This window comes from Acromyrmex echinatior, chromosome 5 (assembly GCF_024713525.1).
Source record: "Acromyrmex echinatior isolate Ae372 chromosome 5, ASM2471352v2, whole genome shotgun sequence".
Taxonomy (NCBI): domain Eukaryota; kingdom Metazoa; phylum Arthropoda; class Insecta; order Hymenoptera; family Formicidae; genus Acromyrmex; species Acromyrmex echinatior.
In genome coordinates, this window is record NC_141856.1 from 5,565,124 (window position 1) to 5,581,172 (window position 16,049).

A 16,049-nucleotide genomic window follows, 5' to 3' on the forward strand; every position below is an offset into this window, starting at 1 on the left:
AGAGTGAAAAAAATGCTTCGAAAATTGGTTCGAGCGTATGCAAAAATGTATCGATCTTAAAGGCGAATACTTCGAAAAACAATAAAGCCATTTACCGAATTTTACATGTTTTTTTCATATTGTTTGCAGAAACTTTTCCAGCAGCCTACGTACATGGTCATAATAGCGAACTTTGGATAGTTCTAGCACTCAGGAAACCTCTCCTATAAAGTTGGGCTTATAGAATTTTTTATTCTTTTGATACCTTAAAATTTTAGGCATGTCTCAAAGTTGTTCATCTGGGGCTCAAATTCCCTTATAAAACTGGGCATAGTCCTTTGAAGCTTATTTCGATGTCTATATTTTAAACATTCTTTAAAGGAAGACAAATATATTCATCGCCAGATTTTTAAATAAGCATATTATGTAGTATTTATCAGGATGTCGACATTTCATCATTTTGATCGATTTGAAGTTATTTCAATTCGATTTTATTATTAAAACAAAGAATTTTTTTTTCTCTTCTTAACAATAAGATATATAAGATTAATAATAATAATAACAATTTTATTTTAAACATTTTTTGTTTTATACATAAATAACAAATATAACAAGTAATTAAAATAAATATAAAATAATTAAAGTAACGCAAATAATTAGTGTTATTACATGTGGAGGAAAGGCCCCATTATAAGATATCGAGTTTATTTTGGGTAAATGCTAGAAATCTATGGGCAGAATTAAAAAAAATAATAGGTCAATTGAAAGGAATTTAATAAGATAATGTTATGTAAAATTTGATTCAAATTTTTTTTTAAATTAAAAAAATGTAAAAAGTGAGCAAATCATAAAGTCAAAAAATTGTGCTCCTAATATGAGATGCCCAGAGAAATCGATAATAACGCAAAGTACATCAGTATTGCAATTAAAATATTTCATTTAATGTTTCTGAAATATAAACAAACGCAGCCGATGTGCGTGCAAAATAAGCATGCGATGCATTGTAGTATTCAGAATTCTTCAGATCAGTCAGGGCTACCAAACTGCCATGGTTTTTGCGTTATCAGCATTTATGGCACCCTCATGGCTATGACAATCGAAAATGGGGAACTAATATTCAATATGGCTGTCATCGTTTCCGGCCGTCATCATCATATTTGCCACATGTTAAGCCGATTCTGGCTGTTATCTTTATCGATATATTTGCCACATGCTACATTTGGTTACGTTGTGGTCATTGCGTTTCGTTGACTTCGTTAGCTTTTGTGTAGTGTTGCGTCGATTGCGTTGTGTTTGAATACAGCATCCTTACTGGGATACAGGCGAAAAGGTGAACAGATAATCATCAAAAAGAATCAAGAGAGAGTGGAGAGGATTCAGCTGGAAGCCGCCATTTATGAGTATGAGATATGGTATAAGCGTGATGGGACATACGGTGCTGCACACCTAGTATTGTACTGCACTAGTATTGTGTGTATGCATATACGCACATTTGCGGAAGTTGAGTTATAAATGAACCAATTAGAGAAGAAAAATGCTATCCGCTCCACTCTCCCTTGATTCTCTCTGTTCTTTTCGCTGTCTCCTGTACCCTAACAAGGATGCCATATTCAGACACGACGCAACACTACAAAAGCTAACGAAATCAACGAAACGCAATGAACACAACGTAGTCAAACGTAAAGCCGGTTCTACATTAATTACAAGCTGATCGCAAGTTTGTTGCGACAGCCAATATAAAGCGTTGATTTCAAAATGCAAGCTTCAGATTGGTTGTCGCAACAAATTTGCGATCGACTTGCAACTAATATAGAAACATGCGGCTTAACATGTGGCAAATATGACGAAAAAGATGCTGGAAACAATGAGAACCGTATTGAATATTAATTCCTCATTTCCAATTGTCATAGCCATGAGGGCGCCACAAATGCTGATAACGCTCGAAACAAGAGGAGAGATTGATGATCCTGGGTACAGTGGACTTCTTTACTCACTGAATTTCAGTATTCTGTAACTTCTTCATTTTCTCTTCCATATATAGGGTATCTCAGAAATAAGATAGGAGTCGCAGAACGGATCAAGAGGAATAAAAAAGTCTGATACTATTTTAACATTTTGCTATAGTTTTCGAATTAAAAAAGGAAACGTATAAGCCAATATGCGGTGAAGCCGCGCCGCGCAAATTCGGCCTGTCGCGCCTCATTACGCCTCACTCGACAGCAGCACAGTAATCATATCCAGTAGCGACAGTAAATTTTTTTGTGATCTGCAATTTTTAGTGCGCATGTATCGGTTTGTACACTTAGGAATATGGCAGACGATTAGAAGAGATTAATTCAAATTTAACAGCCTGTCTTAAATCTACTGTGTACACTTCACAACATGGCGAATCATGTGACCTAAGACACTTACATCAAAGATGCCGACGTTCAGTGTCGTTACTGGATACGAGGGCAAATAAGAAAAGGGGAAATCTCTCTAACTTCTCACAGCATAGCTTTATGAAAGTTCCACTGTAATTGGAACCAAGCATCACCGAAACACTCGATGTTCATTCTGGTTGTCATTTTTATTATTATACAATAACATTTAAGTATTTTAGCAACGATTTTCATCATGACACAAAAGCATAGGTTATTTCATACTAGAAATACTCTGGGTATCTCATATTACCATGGTATAAGAATATAAGATATTCCGTTCCCGAGGATGCGCAGTAGTCTAAAATGGCGACTGCTCCTAAATCAATCACAATTTTGTCCAAAATTGTAAAAAGCAACATGGCTGCTACCATAGTTCCTACGTATGTACATACATTAGGTTAGAAGTGATCAAAAAGTGGAGTCTCACGTCGTGCATGAATCAGATCTCGCGTCCTTCTTGATTGCATTATTCTTTCGAAAAGTTTGTTCAGTTCGAGATGGCCGATGAGTGATTAAGAGCGAAGTTCTTTAAGTTTTATATAGCAACAGTTAGACAACAACAGTTAGTATGCATAACGATTTATAAAAAATCGTGTTTCTTATTCATGCACAAACTATTTCCTTTATTTTAATTTAGCAATCTTTTTTCTAAATAATTAATTAGCATATTCTATTTGATTTGTGTGTAGAAATGCCCACGTGTTGTGTTCAAAACTATAAGAGTCGTATAGTTAGTCGCCGATGTTAAGTATCAAATTACATTTAACATTATTACATTTATTAACATTATTGTCATTAATTTTATTAACATTATTTTATTTCATACTCCATTTTATTTTTACGAGCTTTTGTCTTTTTTAAAATTTTAATTTTGTTTTTACAATTGTTATGTAAGTATTTTTATCAACACTACATTTGAATTTAGCGCTAAATTTTGAACAAATTTCCGATTGGTTGTTCTAGTACTTTTCTGCCATTATGCGCAATGAAATATTTTCTTATGCATATTACGATTTCTACGTCTTACGGTATTATAATTATTAAATCTAACTTCTATAATTAAGCAATTTATCGTATCTCGTATTTTTCTATTATTATAATCTTACTCTATCACTACATGAAGAATTTATTGTCGAATATTTATTTATTAAATAATAAATAAGGTTTAAAGGCTCTCATCTCAATGAAACTTGAAAACATCTAAATTCTAAAATCTTTTTTTATAACTACTACAGACATTATCTAATAATAAGTTTTCTATTAAATAGTTTTCAATCCAAGAGCAATAAATTCATGGTAGAACCAATAGATAGCGTTTATTAGTTTAGCAGAAACGCCGCTACACCTCATATTAGAAGCTTATCACAGAGGGCTTTCCTCTATATATAAATTTTTATATTTGTTTATATAAAATAATTAATATATAAAATTATGCTCAAATGAAATCTTTACATTATCCATGGCTGCTAATACAATATAATTTTTCATTTATAAATTTCATTTTATATAATGAAAAAATTAAAGTCGTATATAAAAATATACATAAAAAGTGAATTTCGAAATAATTTGAATTGATATATATAGAAATAATGAAATATCGATGCTGTATATATAACAGAAAAGTTTAATTATAAAATTGAAAATTTTCGTGTAATCTATCATAAATTCGCAACAAGAACTAATCTTTGGTATAATTCATTTTCATCCGATCTCCTTTTATTAAATATTAAGTTATAAATAAATAGAGATCGAGGAATAAATAACTTTGTTATTATCATTTCCTAGCTTAAGATGGTATCATACAATGCTCGGTTTCTCGATATCTTTTTTATTGGTGCATGCCATGATGCAAATAGTGCCATGGTATGCTCGTAACTAACTAAAGGTTTGTTCGCCAAAATCAATATGGCGACTAGATGTTTGCGTCGCGTTAGAGCACATTGATCCATGGATCAATTAAGAGCACGCTCCATTTGTCTCATCTCAGAAGGTGGTATGTTAATATGATTGGGTTAATGGCACGCATGCATAATGGTTGAAAACATATTGTCTAACATGGGAAACCTACCAACTGCTAGTCACTGATCTCGACAAATGATATCGTTGAAAAGCACGCACTGAGGTGATATACGAGGGCAAATCAATAAGTATTCGTGTTTCAAGACAAACGACGTTGCTGATGCAAGTTGATTACCATCGTGTACTACCATCTTTCAAACGACGCCATACAAAATTTCAGAGTGATTCATGCAATAGTCTTTGATTTGACAGCAATTCGAGCGTGTTTGATGTTTTACAATGGAAAAAGAGCAATATCGACGTGATTCGTTTCTTATTTTTGGATGGAAAAACATGCGAAGAAATAAAAACGAAGTTGGATGCCGTCTATGGGAACTCTTCACCATCTATAACAACCGTCAGATATTGGTTCAACGAATTCTAACGTGGTCGTTCGTCTATTTTTGATGAGGAGCGTCCAGACCACCCGGCAGACGTGGTTACTGAGGAAATCGTTGAAAAAGTCCACGACATGATTCTCGCTGATCGCCGAACGAAAGTGTATGAAGTAACAGAGGCGGTAGGCGTGTCGTACGGAACGGCATTCAATATTTTGCATGATAACTTGGGAATGAAAAAGCTGTCGGCCCAATGGGTGCCGCGATCAGGATAATACTCACTCCTCCGCAGTCGCCACAGCCAAATTGGTCTACGAATTGCGATACGAATTGCTACCGCATCCACCGTACTCTCCGGATTTAGCCCCCTGTGACTTCTTCTTGTTTCCAAACTTGAAAAAAATGGCTCGGTGGAAAGAAATTCACATCGAATGAGGAGGTCATCGTTGAAACAGAGGCCTATTTTGCAGAATTCGACAAATCGTATTTTTTTGAGGGATTAAAAAAATGGCAGAAGCGTTGGGAAAAGTGTATCCTCCTAAAAGGGAATTACATTGAAAAATAAAAAAAATTTTTGTGAAAAACTTGCGTCTTCATTACTAACACGGGTACTTATTGCCCTTGTATACACACACACACACACACACACACACACACACACACACACACATATACACACATATACATGTATATACACATATTCGCACATTATCTTCACTGCTTTATTATCTTTCTCTCTTCGGAAAACGTGTCAGTGAGATATTGCATGAAGAATAAAGAGCATTACAGACTATAAATTACTTGTACCAGAATATAATGTATAAAAAGCAATATTTATCGCATACCTACTTATTGTTATGTACACACTCGTACGCATTTACATAAAAAAATTATGTAAAACACCCACCCTATTCTCTTGACTCAATATTGCTCGATTCTCGAAAAATTTGCCATTTCGATTATAAATTACACGATAGGATGCGCTTAGGATCATAAGAATGCAAAAGATAGCATTGTATATAATTTGATAACGAGTGTATAAATGAAAACGACTAAGATATTTAGTTAAAAAAAGAATTGTTGTCCAAGGAAGATAATGTGTCTTATGTATGGCAAGTAGATGTTGAGAAAAGCTCTCACACGATATTTCTCGTACTATACGATTAACGATTTATAAAATAATAAGTGTATTCTTCTCGTGTTAGAGGGACTAAAGATGTAGTATAAAACTGAAGTTTGATAATTATGTGTGTGTGTGAGAGAGAGAGAGAGAGAGAGAGAGAGAGAGAGAGAGAGAGAGAGAGAGAGAGAGAGAGAGACCGATTGCAAAGCCACGAAATCTGCTTTGTCTTGTTATAATCAAATACTTTGTATTATGTAACATAGGTTGTCATTAAACGTGTGAACAAACCTATATCATTAAAATCATTTCAATCAAATTGACTAGTATTAATCAAAATGTGAAACCTTATGATATATTATCTTTATTTATATTCAGTAGGGGAGAAAGTAGAATTATGGCCAAGAGAAATGTAATTTTCAAGTTCTGCTTTATAAGAATGATAAAAGATATAATTTTCGTGCATCTTTGTAATTAAATATTTTGAAACTTTAAATGACTTGATTAATTAAACAGCAAGAAAAATTGTCAGAAAAATTTTTTGATTTGTTACATTCTATAAATTCTTCTATTTAAATCTTATTCTTCTAATATTTTAATGGATCTTTTCAGCTGTAATCATTGATGCGCCGCGATTGTTTTTCTGTCGCTTATTTTCAACTGATTTATATTCCTTTTTTTCTCGTAAAGCGTGTCCTCTTGTACTTCATCGGGCTCAATCTCCACGATCGATTGCCAAGGAATTGGATTTATGTATGCTGGCTTTGCTTTCTGATGAGCTATAAGATAACGCAGTTAGTTCATTTTAATAAGTGTTTTCGATCGTAGCGAGTTTAGTCAATATAGATCTCTTTTACATCATTAAGGCCTGGTTGCACCAACATTACTTTGACTTTAAATGATCTTAAAAGTCTGTCTATCCTTCCCTCTCTTTCGGCTTTAAAGAGAGAAAGTGAGTTTTTTAAACCTTGCTTAAAATCAAAATAACGTTGGTGCAATTGGACCTAAATTGATACCAACGGGGTGACCACTAGCTGAAATATTTGATCTGTTTTCTGTTCCTAGACTACTGTAGAACTCTCTTCCTCATTTTCGACAAATATCAAATGTATATCTATCTCGCTGTAAGTTCTAAAAATGTATACTAATTCAGCCACAGAAAACAGACCTATTGTCTTGTAGATAACATGATTTCATTTGTTTCATACAACTTTATCTAATAAACAAATAATTTTTTTTTTAGTATATCTGAAGTCATTAATCAAATAAATGATTTTATCTAATATTGCACAATTATTTCTCTTAGTAATTAGCGTAATTAATTAGCATATGTAATTATTGAATTATATACAGAATTTCATATGAATTTTATAATAATTTCGGGAACTCTGTCCCACGATTGCATTAAGTGATTACCCCCCCCCCTCATTTAGTATTAAATTGGCACTAAATATTTAAATATATTATATATTCTTATATATTTAAACCGATCTGTCTCAGAACAGATTAAGTTAGGTAACATAATGTCTTCTCTTATACTTTTCAGTCTTCACTTATACTTTTCAAGATATAAAATCTCTAATTCTAATTTTAACCTGAACTTAATAGTAGCGAGTTTAATATATAATTCAAAACCAAGCGTATAAAGCGTGCTAGAATTTTTTGTACCATTTAATACGTGTACTAGCTTGGTCTAATACTCGCGATTCAGAAGTATCTGAGCACCTATCATGGAACAAAGTCGGAATGGATTCCGATCGGAATGCAAACAAAGCAATAATTGTGTCTAGCAGTAGGTGTTCGATTTTCTAAGAGATGGCGTTGCAATATGTTAGATAAGGACAGATGAATGCATTTGAGTGAAACAACGATATATAATATAATAAGTATAAGAAATGAATGAAAGATGTCATTATTATCGAATTTGGAATTAAAAAAAATCTATACTATCGATCTCGATCAAGGCCATCGATTCAACATTCCTTTAAGGGAATCCTAAAGCCGTCTGTATTATCGACTACCCAGCAAACGAGAATGGATTAAAATGGATTCAGATTTTTAGAAATAGGAATGAATGTTAAAATGAATCCTTTTCAATCCTGAATGCATGTTTATTCATTTATAAAAATTGCATAAAGCAAATATCTGTGCTTTTTCAATCCTGAATGTATTTTATTTTTACAGGAATTGCATAGAGCATATATTCCTTTCAATCTAAAAATAATATTATAGCATTTTGTATGCATACTACATATTATGAATACTGCTCAATTTAAAATTGTAAATAGGAAATGCAGATTTTCAATTCAGTTAAATCTAAAAATAATCAGCCATTTTTGTGCATCGTGAATACTGTTCAATTCAAAATTCTGAATAGGAAATGCAATTTTTGAATCCAATTAAATAAAAAAAGTTTTTCTTTTAAAATGAACCATAAATGCTACTTAAATTATTTAAAATTATAAGTAGGAAATTTTTCGTTTTAATCCAACTAAGTTCAAAAAAGTTGTAACATAAAAATAATTGAGCTATATTTTATTTCTCTTTGATTAGAAGTAAAATAAATGATCGATGTGAACACTCGCAAACCAAATCGAACACAGTCCGAATATTAGACTAATCACGCTATGCGACATCGGCCAAGCGAGATTAGATTATTCGACACTTACCCAATGTTGTCTCACAGGAATGTAAATTTTTTATACTTTATTATATTTGTTAAATGATGATATTTTTATTATATCTATATAATTTCGTTACTAGTTTCGCTGGTTATAATTGAAGTCGAGAGTGAATAACATATTTACCAATTGAAGAAGTGGTGTAACGTAGAAGATTCATAATCCAGAGATCCTAAGTTCGAATCCCACTAAGATGCGTTTTTCAATACTAATTTAAAGTAGTTAATTTCAAATATAATTATTATAAATGTCTTAAGAATAAAATTTGTAACCCTTAAATATAAATTTTTTTTCAAATATTAAACTAGTGTCAGCTGGGATCCAATCCATTCAATCCATTTTCATGGATTTAAAGTACGCATTAAAAAAAATTGTAATCCATTTTAATCCATTCTCATTTGCTAGGAGAATACATTCTTTTTGTAGATGTTATTTGATTAATTAATAATTTTTTGTTAAGTTAAAAAATAGTTTTCTCTTGTTCTGAGAAACTTAATTTTTTTAATTTTGTCATTTTTAAAGTAAGGAAGCAATATGTCAGTATACATATAATTGAAGGTAATAATAAAGAATCATCTTACTTATCTTTGAGCTTGCATTTGCATCGATCGCTTTGTTATTTAACTATTATATGTTACTATATTGTATGTTACATACGAAGTAATCCTTGAGTGGCAGGTTTAGGTTTGTTCTTAGAGTTTTCTCGCCACTTCTCGTATGCCCTTGTGCTTTGCTCTAACCTCTTCTCGCGCTCCTCATCTATCTTCTTCTGTTTCGTCTCCTGCTGCTTACGCTGGGCTGCAAAACAAGATATGTCAATTTTTATCATCTTAGCGTCTTGCCGAACACCTGTGTCTTAATTTAAATACATCTTGCACTTGATACGGGTACTAACTAGTAACTTTCTATTAAATTATATTAATTTTTGGCGACATGTATTAACATGTACATGTGTATTTAATTAATTATTTTAATGCATTGTACCAATTTAGTGGATATTTTTTGAATACATTGCTGAAATTAAAATAATTTAATAGAAAGTTACTAGTTAATACGTATATCAAGTGCACGATGTAAACTAAGCATAGCATCAAAGCAAGCTACATATCGTACCCTTCTGTTCCTCCTTCTTTTTATGAAACCACCGACGAAGATAAGTGGTCTTTGCACCGGCAAGATTATCCTCAATCTCTTTCAAACGCCTCTGCAATTCTAACTCATTCTCGAGCATTGCTCTTCTGTCTAGTTCCTGCTGCTTTTTCCTTTCGATCCACTTGAGAAAGTTCTCCCTTTCCAGGCGCGCCCTCTCTTCCTTTTTTTGCGCCTCCCTCTCTTCTTCCTCCTGTCGCTTCTTCAAAGCGAGTTCTTTTTTCTCCCTCGTCTGCTGTGCCGCCTCATGTTTCTTGCGCATCCATTCTGAATGGGCGATCCTTCTGTCAAGGTCTGATATCTGATGATGATTGCTGACACTTGATTCAACTGAGAGCGATGTCGTGGAAATTCGCACGATCTGACGATCGTCTAGGACATCATACCTGTGACATTGTACTCTCACATATATACTTCGACGATTAAATAAAAATTGTATTGTAAAACAAACATACTTGTCATGATTCGTCTCATTCTGATCAATGTTCACTTTATTTTGATCAACGGAGATGCTATCAATCTTGCATCGTCGTTCTATTCGTGTATTTCTTCCAGATGATATTGTGGATCGAGTAGCGGATAATTCAAGAGGCAACGTAGTATCTGGAAAAGATGTTGAATGACACCTGTAGGTGCTCTGTCCCAGGTGTTCGTTTACGTGCTGATCAATGCTCGTTGTATCCTTTGCGACGATAGATAATGTTGAAGCATTCAAATCACAATGATTTGTGTCAATCGAGTCTCTATTACAATATCCTACAAAGAAATGAACTCGCAAAGTATTGCTACAGGAATTCAATTGCGAAGAAATATGAATCCTCAAAAGGAGAATATTCCTAAAATGTTTACTGATTATAATAAAGCTGTTCTATATTGATTCTGGTTTTGCAATTGTCATTCCAAATAGAATAACAAATCATGATAATGTCAAAATGATATTAAAATGCATTATAATTGATTAAAAAATGATTTTTATTAATTTTTGAGTCAGACTTTGTGTTTTGCTAAAGATTCTTCTTTTCCTTTAACTACTTTTACTATTCTTTTATTTACTATTTATCTGGTTCGATTAGAATTTATTTTAATTTTTAAAATTTTATTCAAAAAAGATCTAAAAGGTTGAGTTCTCAAGCAGAACAACAAGTCATTATAATATCAAAATTATGTCAAAATGACTCCAAAATGATCATTAAAAGTCATTTTTCAATCATTACCGATTCATTTTGACATTATCATGAGTTCTGCTTGGATTTCCTCAATCTTCTAATTTAGATTTGACAGCAACCTTCCTGTTCACGATCGCTCTCTTCTTCGTTGATGGATTCTGTATAAATGGCAGGGTTGATGTAACGGATCTCGGAACCAGAACTCGAGTTTTTCACTCGCGTCAAAGTTACATCTTCGCCGGAATCGACATGATCGATGAGACCAAACCTCTTTCGAACAAATTCAAATTCATTAGAATCGAATCCCATTTTCCAGCTGTCAATGTCCTTATCATTGGTCATCATTGCACGCTTTTGATGATAACTCATTTATTATTGTATCATTTGACGAAACACATCATTATAACGCTTCGTTGCGATTCAACTGCGTGTAAAATGTACGGAAATGTTGTTACTCGTTTGAGAAACCATCTGATGCTGCATTTTTTAGAGAACAATGACGAATCCATGGTGGAAGAAGACAAGGTAAACCAATTTCAAAGATGCGCAATAGTTAATTTATTCAATCAATCAGAAGCTGATGCCATGAAGCTAGCCATCGTGCAAAAAGCAATGTGGCTCCTTTCTGTCATCCAGTCATGATACTTGAATATAATTAGATAGAAACTTGAGAGAGGATATTAACTTTTTTCAGAGTACATAATTAAGGAGATTTTTTATTCCGTGCACATCATCAAAGTTGAAGTTTATTTTGAAATTTTGCAAGATCCACTTCAAATTAGCACAGTTTGTAATAAAATTTTATATAGAAACATGATTTAAAGCATTCGAAATGGCTTTAAACTTTATAATGCTTTTTTAAACATCGCTTTGTTAGCATTCCGCAGATGTTAACATATGTATTTCTAACATTATCGTAACTTTGGGATAATTAGCTATAATTTCTAATTAAAGTTCCTGAAGAGTCATTACAGTCATATTGAATCGATCAGAAGCGAGAAATGATACGTTAATTTTTATTACGTGCCATTTATAAATAAAGATAATTTGGATAAAACAAAATGATGAGATTGCTTTAAAACATTTGTAAAAATGGATAAAAACTATCTTCCCTGACAGTTAATAAATTATCATAAAAAGTAATAAAAGGCACATGTAAGTGAAAATAACCCTACTGAAAAAAAATCACGTTACAAAATTATATAACGAAATTATGTAATTAAAACATATAAATCATGTAACAGATTATTTCAGATTAGTACGTAATTTTTTAAAATTACATAATTTAAAAAGTCACATGATGATGTTCTTTCTTTTATTTCTATCATTTAATTATTTAAAATTCGATAACTATAAAATTATATGATAAAAAATTATTTTTAATATAATGTGATTTCAAATTACGTGATTTTAAAAAATACTGAGAACGGTTATGTGATTTGTTTATTTTAATTACATGATTTTGTAACTTTAGGACATGATTTTTTTCAGTAGGGAAGTTACGCATGCGCATTGAATAAAAGCACTTCATGTGCCTTTCATCATTTTTTACGATCATTTACTGTCTGTCAGAATGGAATAAACATAGTTTTCATCCATTTTACAAATATTTTAAAGTCTCAATCTCACATTTTGTTTTATTTAAATTGTTTTTGTAAATAGCACGTAATAAAAATTAACGTGTCACTTCTCGTTTCTGACGTCACAATTCAATAAGGCTGACGATGAGCCTACTCAGGAGCCTTAATATTTACAATTAGTAATTAATGTTTAGTAATACGAACGTAATTTACTACCACGTGTTCCCAATAGAGCCCGTAATCAAGTAAACGTAATATAATTGTCGCTGATTGCGCAAGAAAATAAAGTTAAGTGATTAATCCACATATGTAAGAAGCGAACACGCATACACATATATATGTATATATAGATATTACTTTGTAAGGATTCAAACTCAGAAATTTTAATGATTGAATAAATATACATGTTTGTAAGTGCTCGAGAAATTATTTTTGGATTCCTAGTCATATCCTTTCTCAGATTTCATTTCCCTAAAAATATTAGTGTAAGTGTTACAATGAACGAGTTACCACATGAACACCAAGCCGCCACGTGGGTCGCCAAGAATCTTAGAAATTGGTGAGACACGCCGTCATTCGCGGGGATCACTAAGGTAAGTCAATTCAATATAGTTTATTGCGTCTGCCTTTGACCATGTTATCTGGCATTCTCGGCCACATGTAAAGTCACTAGATTTATAAAATATCGCAAATATGCCTCTATCTTGACACAAAACGTCATTTTTAAATTTATGTATTTGTATATACGTATTTTGTTGAGAAAATAAAGCTGTAAATCAATTTTTTAATTGTAACTAATTTATGAACCAAAAGAAATATTGTATGAATGCTCAATTTTTATATTTTTTATTCTAATACAAATTTATTTATCGTTGAAGTGTCAGTGCAGAAATTTTATGCACAGAAGCGCGGAAATAAGTACAAGTTTCACGATAATACTCTCTGATGATACTCTTGACCACCTTCAAAAATCAGCTTCCAAAGTTCCAAGCAAGCGAGCAGCAAGCTATTCGTAAAATGCGCAGTATAGTCATGAACAGAAAGGTAGCGACACTTTTTTTTCGATGATTTGGAATACGCAAATATTTTCAGAGTGCGATTCACTATCTATTGATGCGTGTAATGAGCGGTTATGACAGTTGTCAAAGTCATATAGAATCGAAGTATACGTGAAATAAAGAAACGTATTTTATGCGCCGCGAAAAAATATCAATTGGATATCACAAGATTAGGATAAGTTTAAAATAGTAAACTAATTAGATAAATTTATTTTGTAAATTTATTTACAAATTTATTTACATCTTTTACGTGAATTTATAACATTAAAAATTAATATTATAAGATGACATGTAATAAAATAATAACACATATAATAAAATTATATATCATATAATAATTTTTTATGCAAAATATAACTGTTCGAGAATCTGAATACAAAATAGCATTTCTATTTTCAGGACATTTTTGTTGGTAATATGTAGAGAGGACTAATTCGGCTAAGTATTAGATAGCTTATTATGATTTGCAACTTTGTCATAAATCTTCCTGTTTCAAAATGCTCACATATAAATTCTTCTCAAGCGTATTTATATAATACTTAAATTAAATGTTAATATAATAATTATATATTTCTAGTTTTATACTTTATATTAATCAATATTTTAATAATTTAAATTAATTATATTATACTCATAAATGTGTAATGTAGAGAATACTTAAGCATTGGTAGTCGACTATAAAAGTGTTAATATATATTTTTAATTTTTTTTTGTATATTTCGTTCTTTGCAAAATATTTTTTGTGCTTTGATTTGTATAGTATTATATTGTGTAATATTTATACAGTGAGAAGAAAGACCGAATTTTTGAAACACTAATTTTTCGGAACAATATTTTAAGGAGAGTACGTCTTACGTTGTAATATCAATCAATTTCAACGAAATTTATAGCGATTGATATTGAAGTCAAGTGTTACTGCGAACAAGTGGGGATATCCAGAAAACGATATCTTATAGATATCTCTCTTTAAAAATATCTTCAAGACATTTCCAAAAGATATTTAAAAGATGTCTAAAAAATGTCAAAAAGATTTTATTAAAAATAACTTTGTAGAATTTTTAAAAGATGTTTATTATAGGCATCTTAACCCTTTAAAGCATACATTTTTCTTTATGTAGAATTAGTTGAAATTTGTTACTTTTTCATGGAAATTTTTCGTGGTCACGCTGATTATGAATCTGGCCTCAAATTTTTCAAAATTCAAAATGACGGACCCAATATGGCAGATAAAAGTGAAAAATTTCTTGATTTTTAATAAAATTCGAGGGTTTTCGGGGTCGCTGATTACGAATCTGACCTCATTTTTTAAATTCAAAATGGCGAATCAAGTAATTTTAATTTTAATTTTTTAATTTTGATTTCACATTCGCAATAAGCGATTCAAAAAACCTACTTGACTCCATTGTACAGCCACAGAATTAAGTTTTTGATTTTTTGTCTGCCATCTTGGATCCGCCATTTTGAATTTCAAAAATCAGATTCGTAATCAGTGACCCCGAAAATTCCCGACAACAAGTTACATTAAAATCAAACAATTTTTCGCTATTTTGTCGTAATCAGCGACTTAAAAAACCCCGATAATGATGCGTTGATTATATCCAAACTCGATATTATATAATCTTTTGATTTCATATTCAAAATAAATATAAAATTTAGCTAACGTCCGTCAAATGGCTGTCAAATAATAGATTAATAAATTTTTTTATTTGAAATATAAAAGTGAATTATATTAATTATTATCATTATATTAATTATTATATCGTAAAAATGATTGTTAAACTAAAAGACTATACTACATAAATATTATAAAAAATTATATTTTTATATTATTATAGTAACAATTAAAAAGTTTTGTAATATTTCTGGAATATTACATGCATATTGCAGGCATTGTTAATTTATATTTCTATAATATTTCTGCAATGTTATATTGCAATCTGCAATATTGCTTCAATCTTCTGTGCTGCTTATGGATATGTCTATATTACAAAATATGTCTATATATGTCTATATATATATTATATACAGTATATTTTTTTATTAAAGAATTAAAATTTATATATATCTCAGATATAAGAACCATATATTTTATATGTGAGCGTATATTTTATATGTGAGTATATTATATATGTGAGATTTGAATTACGGAATTATTATGCGATATTAACGATATTAACGATATTATTATGCTCGCGGAACTTTATTAACCGCGAGCTCGAGCGTCGCGGTTTTTTATTGTTTCCGTTTTCCGATAGCGGACACATCGATGGAGCTCGAAATCGAAGCTGCAGATTATTTTTATCACAAGTAAGTCTTTAATTCTTTAGTTAAAATTTTTCAATCGTCAAATCTATTATATGCCAGATATATCTGCCTATATCTGCATAATAATTAGATGTACGAGTATATTAGATCTTTTAACATGTAGCTTCACAACTAACCTGAAACGTGTATATATCAAATTTTTATCGAATATATTTAATAAATATAATATATA

The 16,049-nt window shown here is 31.2% G+C and overlaps 1 protein-coding gene across 1 annotated transcript; it reads right to left on the minus strand.

The window, feature by feature from the left end:
* Positions 1–898: 898 nt before the first annotated feature.
* On the minus strand, positions 899–13,403 carry LOC105151915 (uncharacterized). The gene is made up of 4 exons (XM_087406654.1): positions 11,034–13,403; positions 9,713–10,489; positions 9,257–9,397; positions 899–6,697 (listed from the first exon to the last, which is right to left on the minus strand). The coding sequence occupies exons 1-4, from the start codon at positions 11,281–11,283 to the stop codon at positions 6,537–6,539; spliced, it is 1,329 nt and encodes a 442-aa protein (XP_087262780.1). The 5' UTR covers positions 11,284–13,403; the 3' UTR covers positions 899–6,536.
* Positions 13,404–16,049: the final 2,646 nt, after the last annotated feature.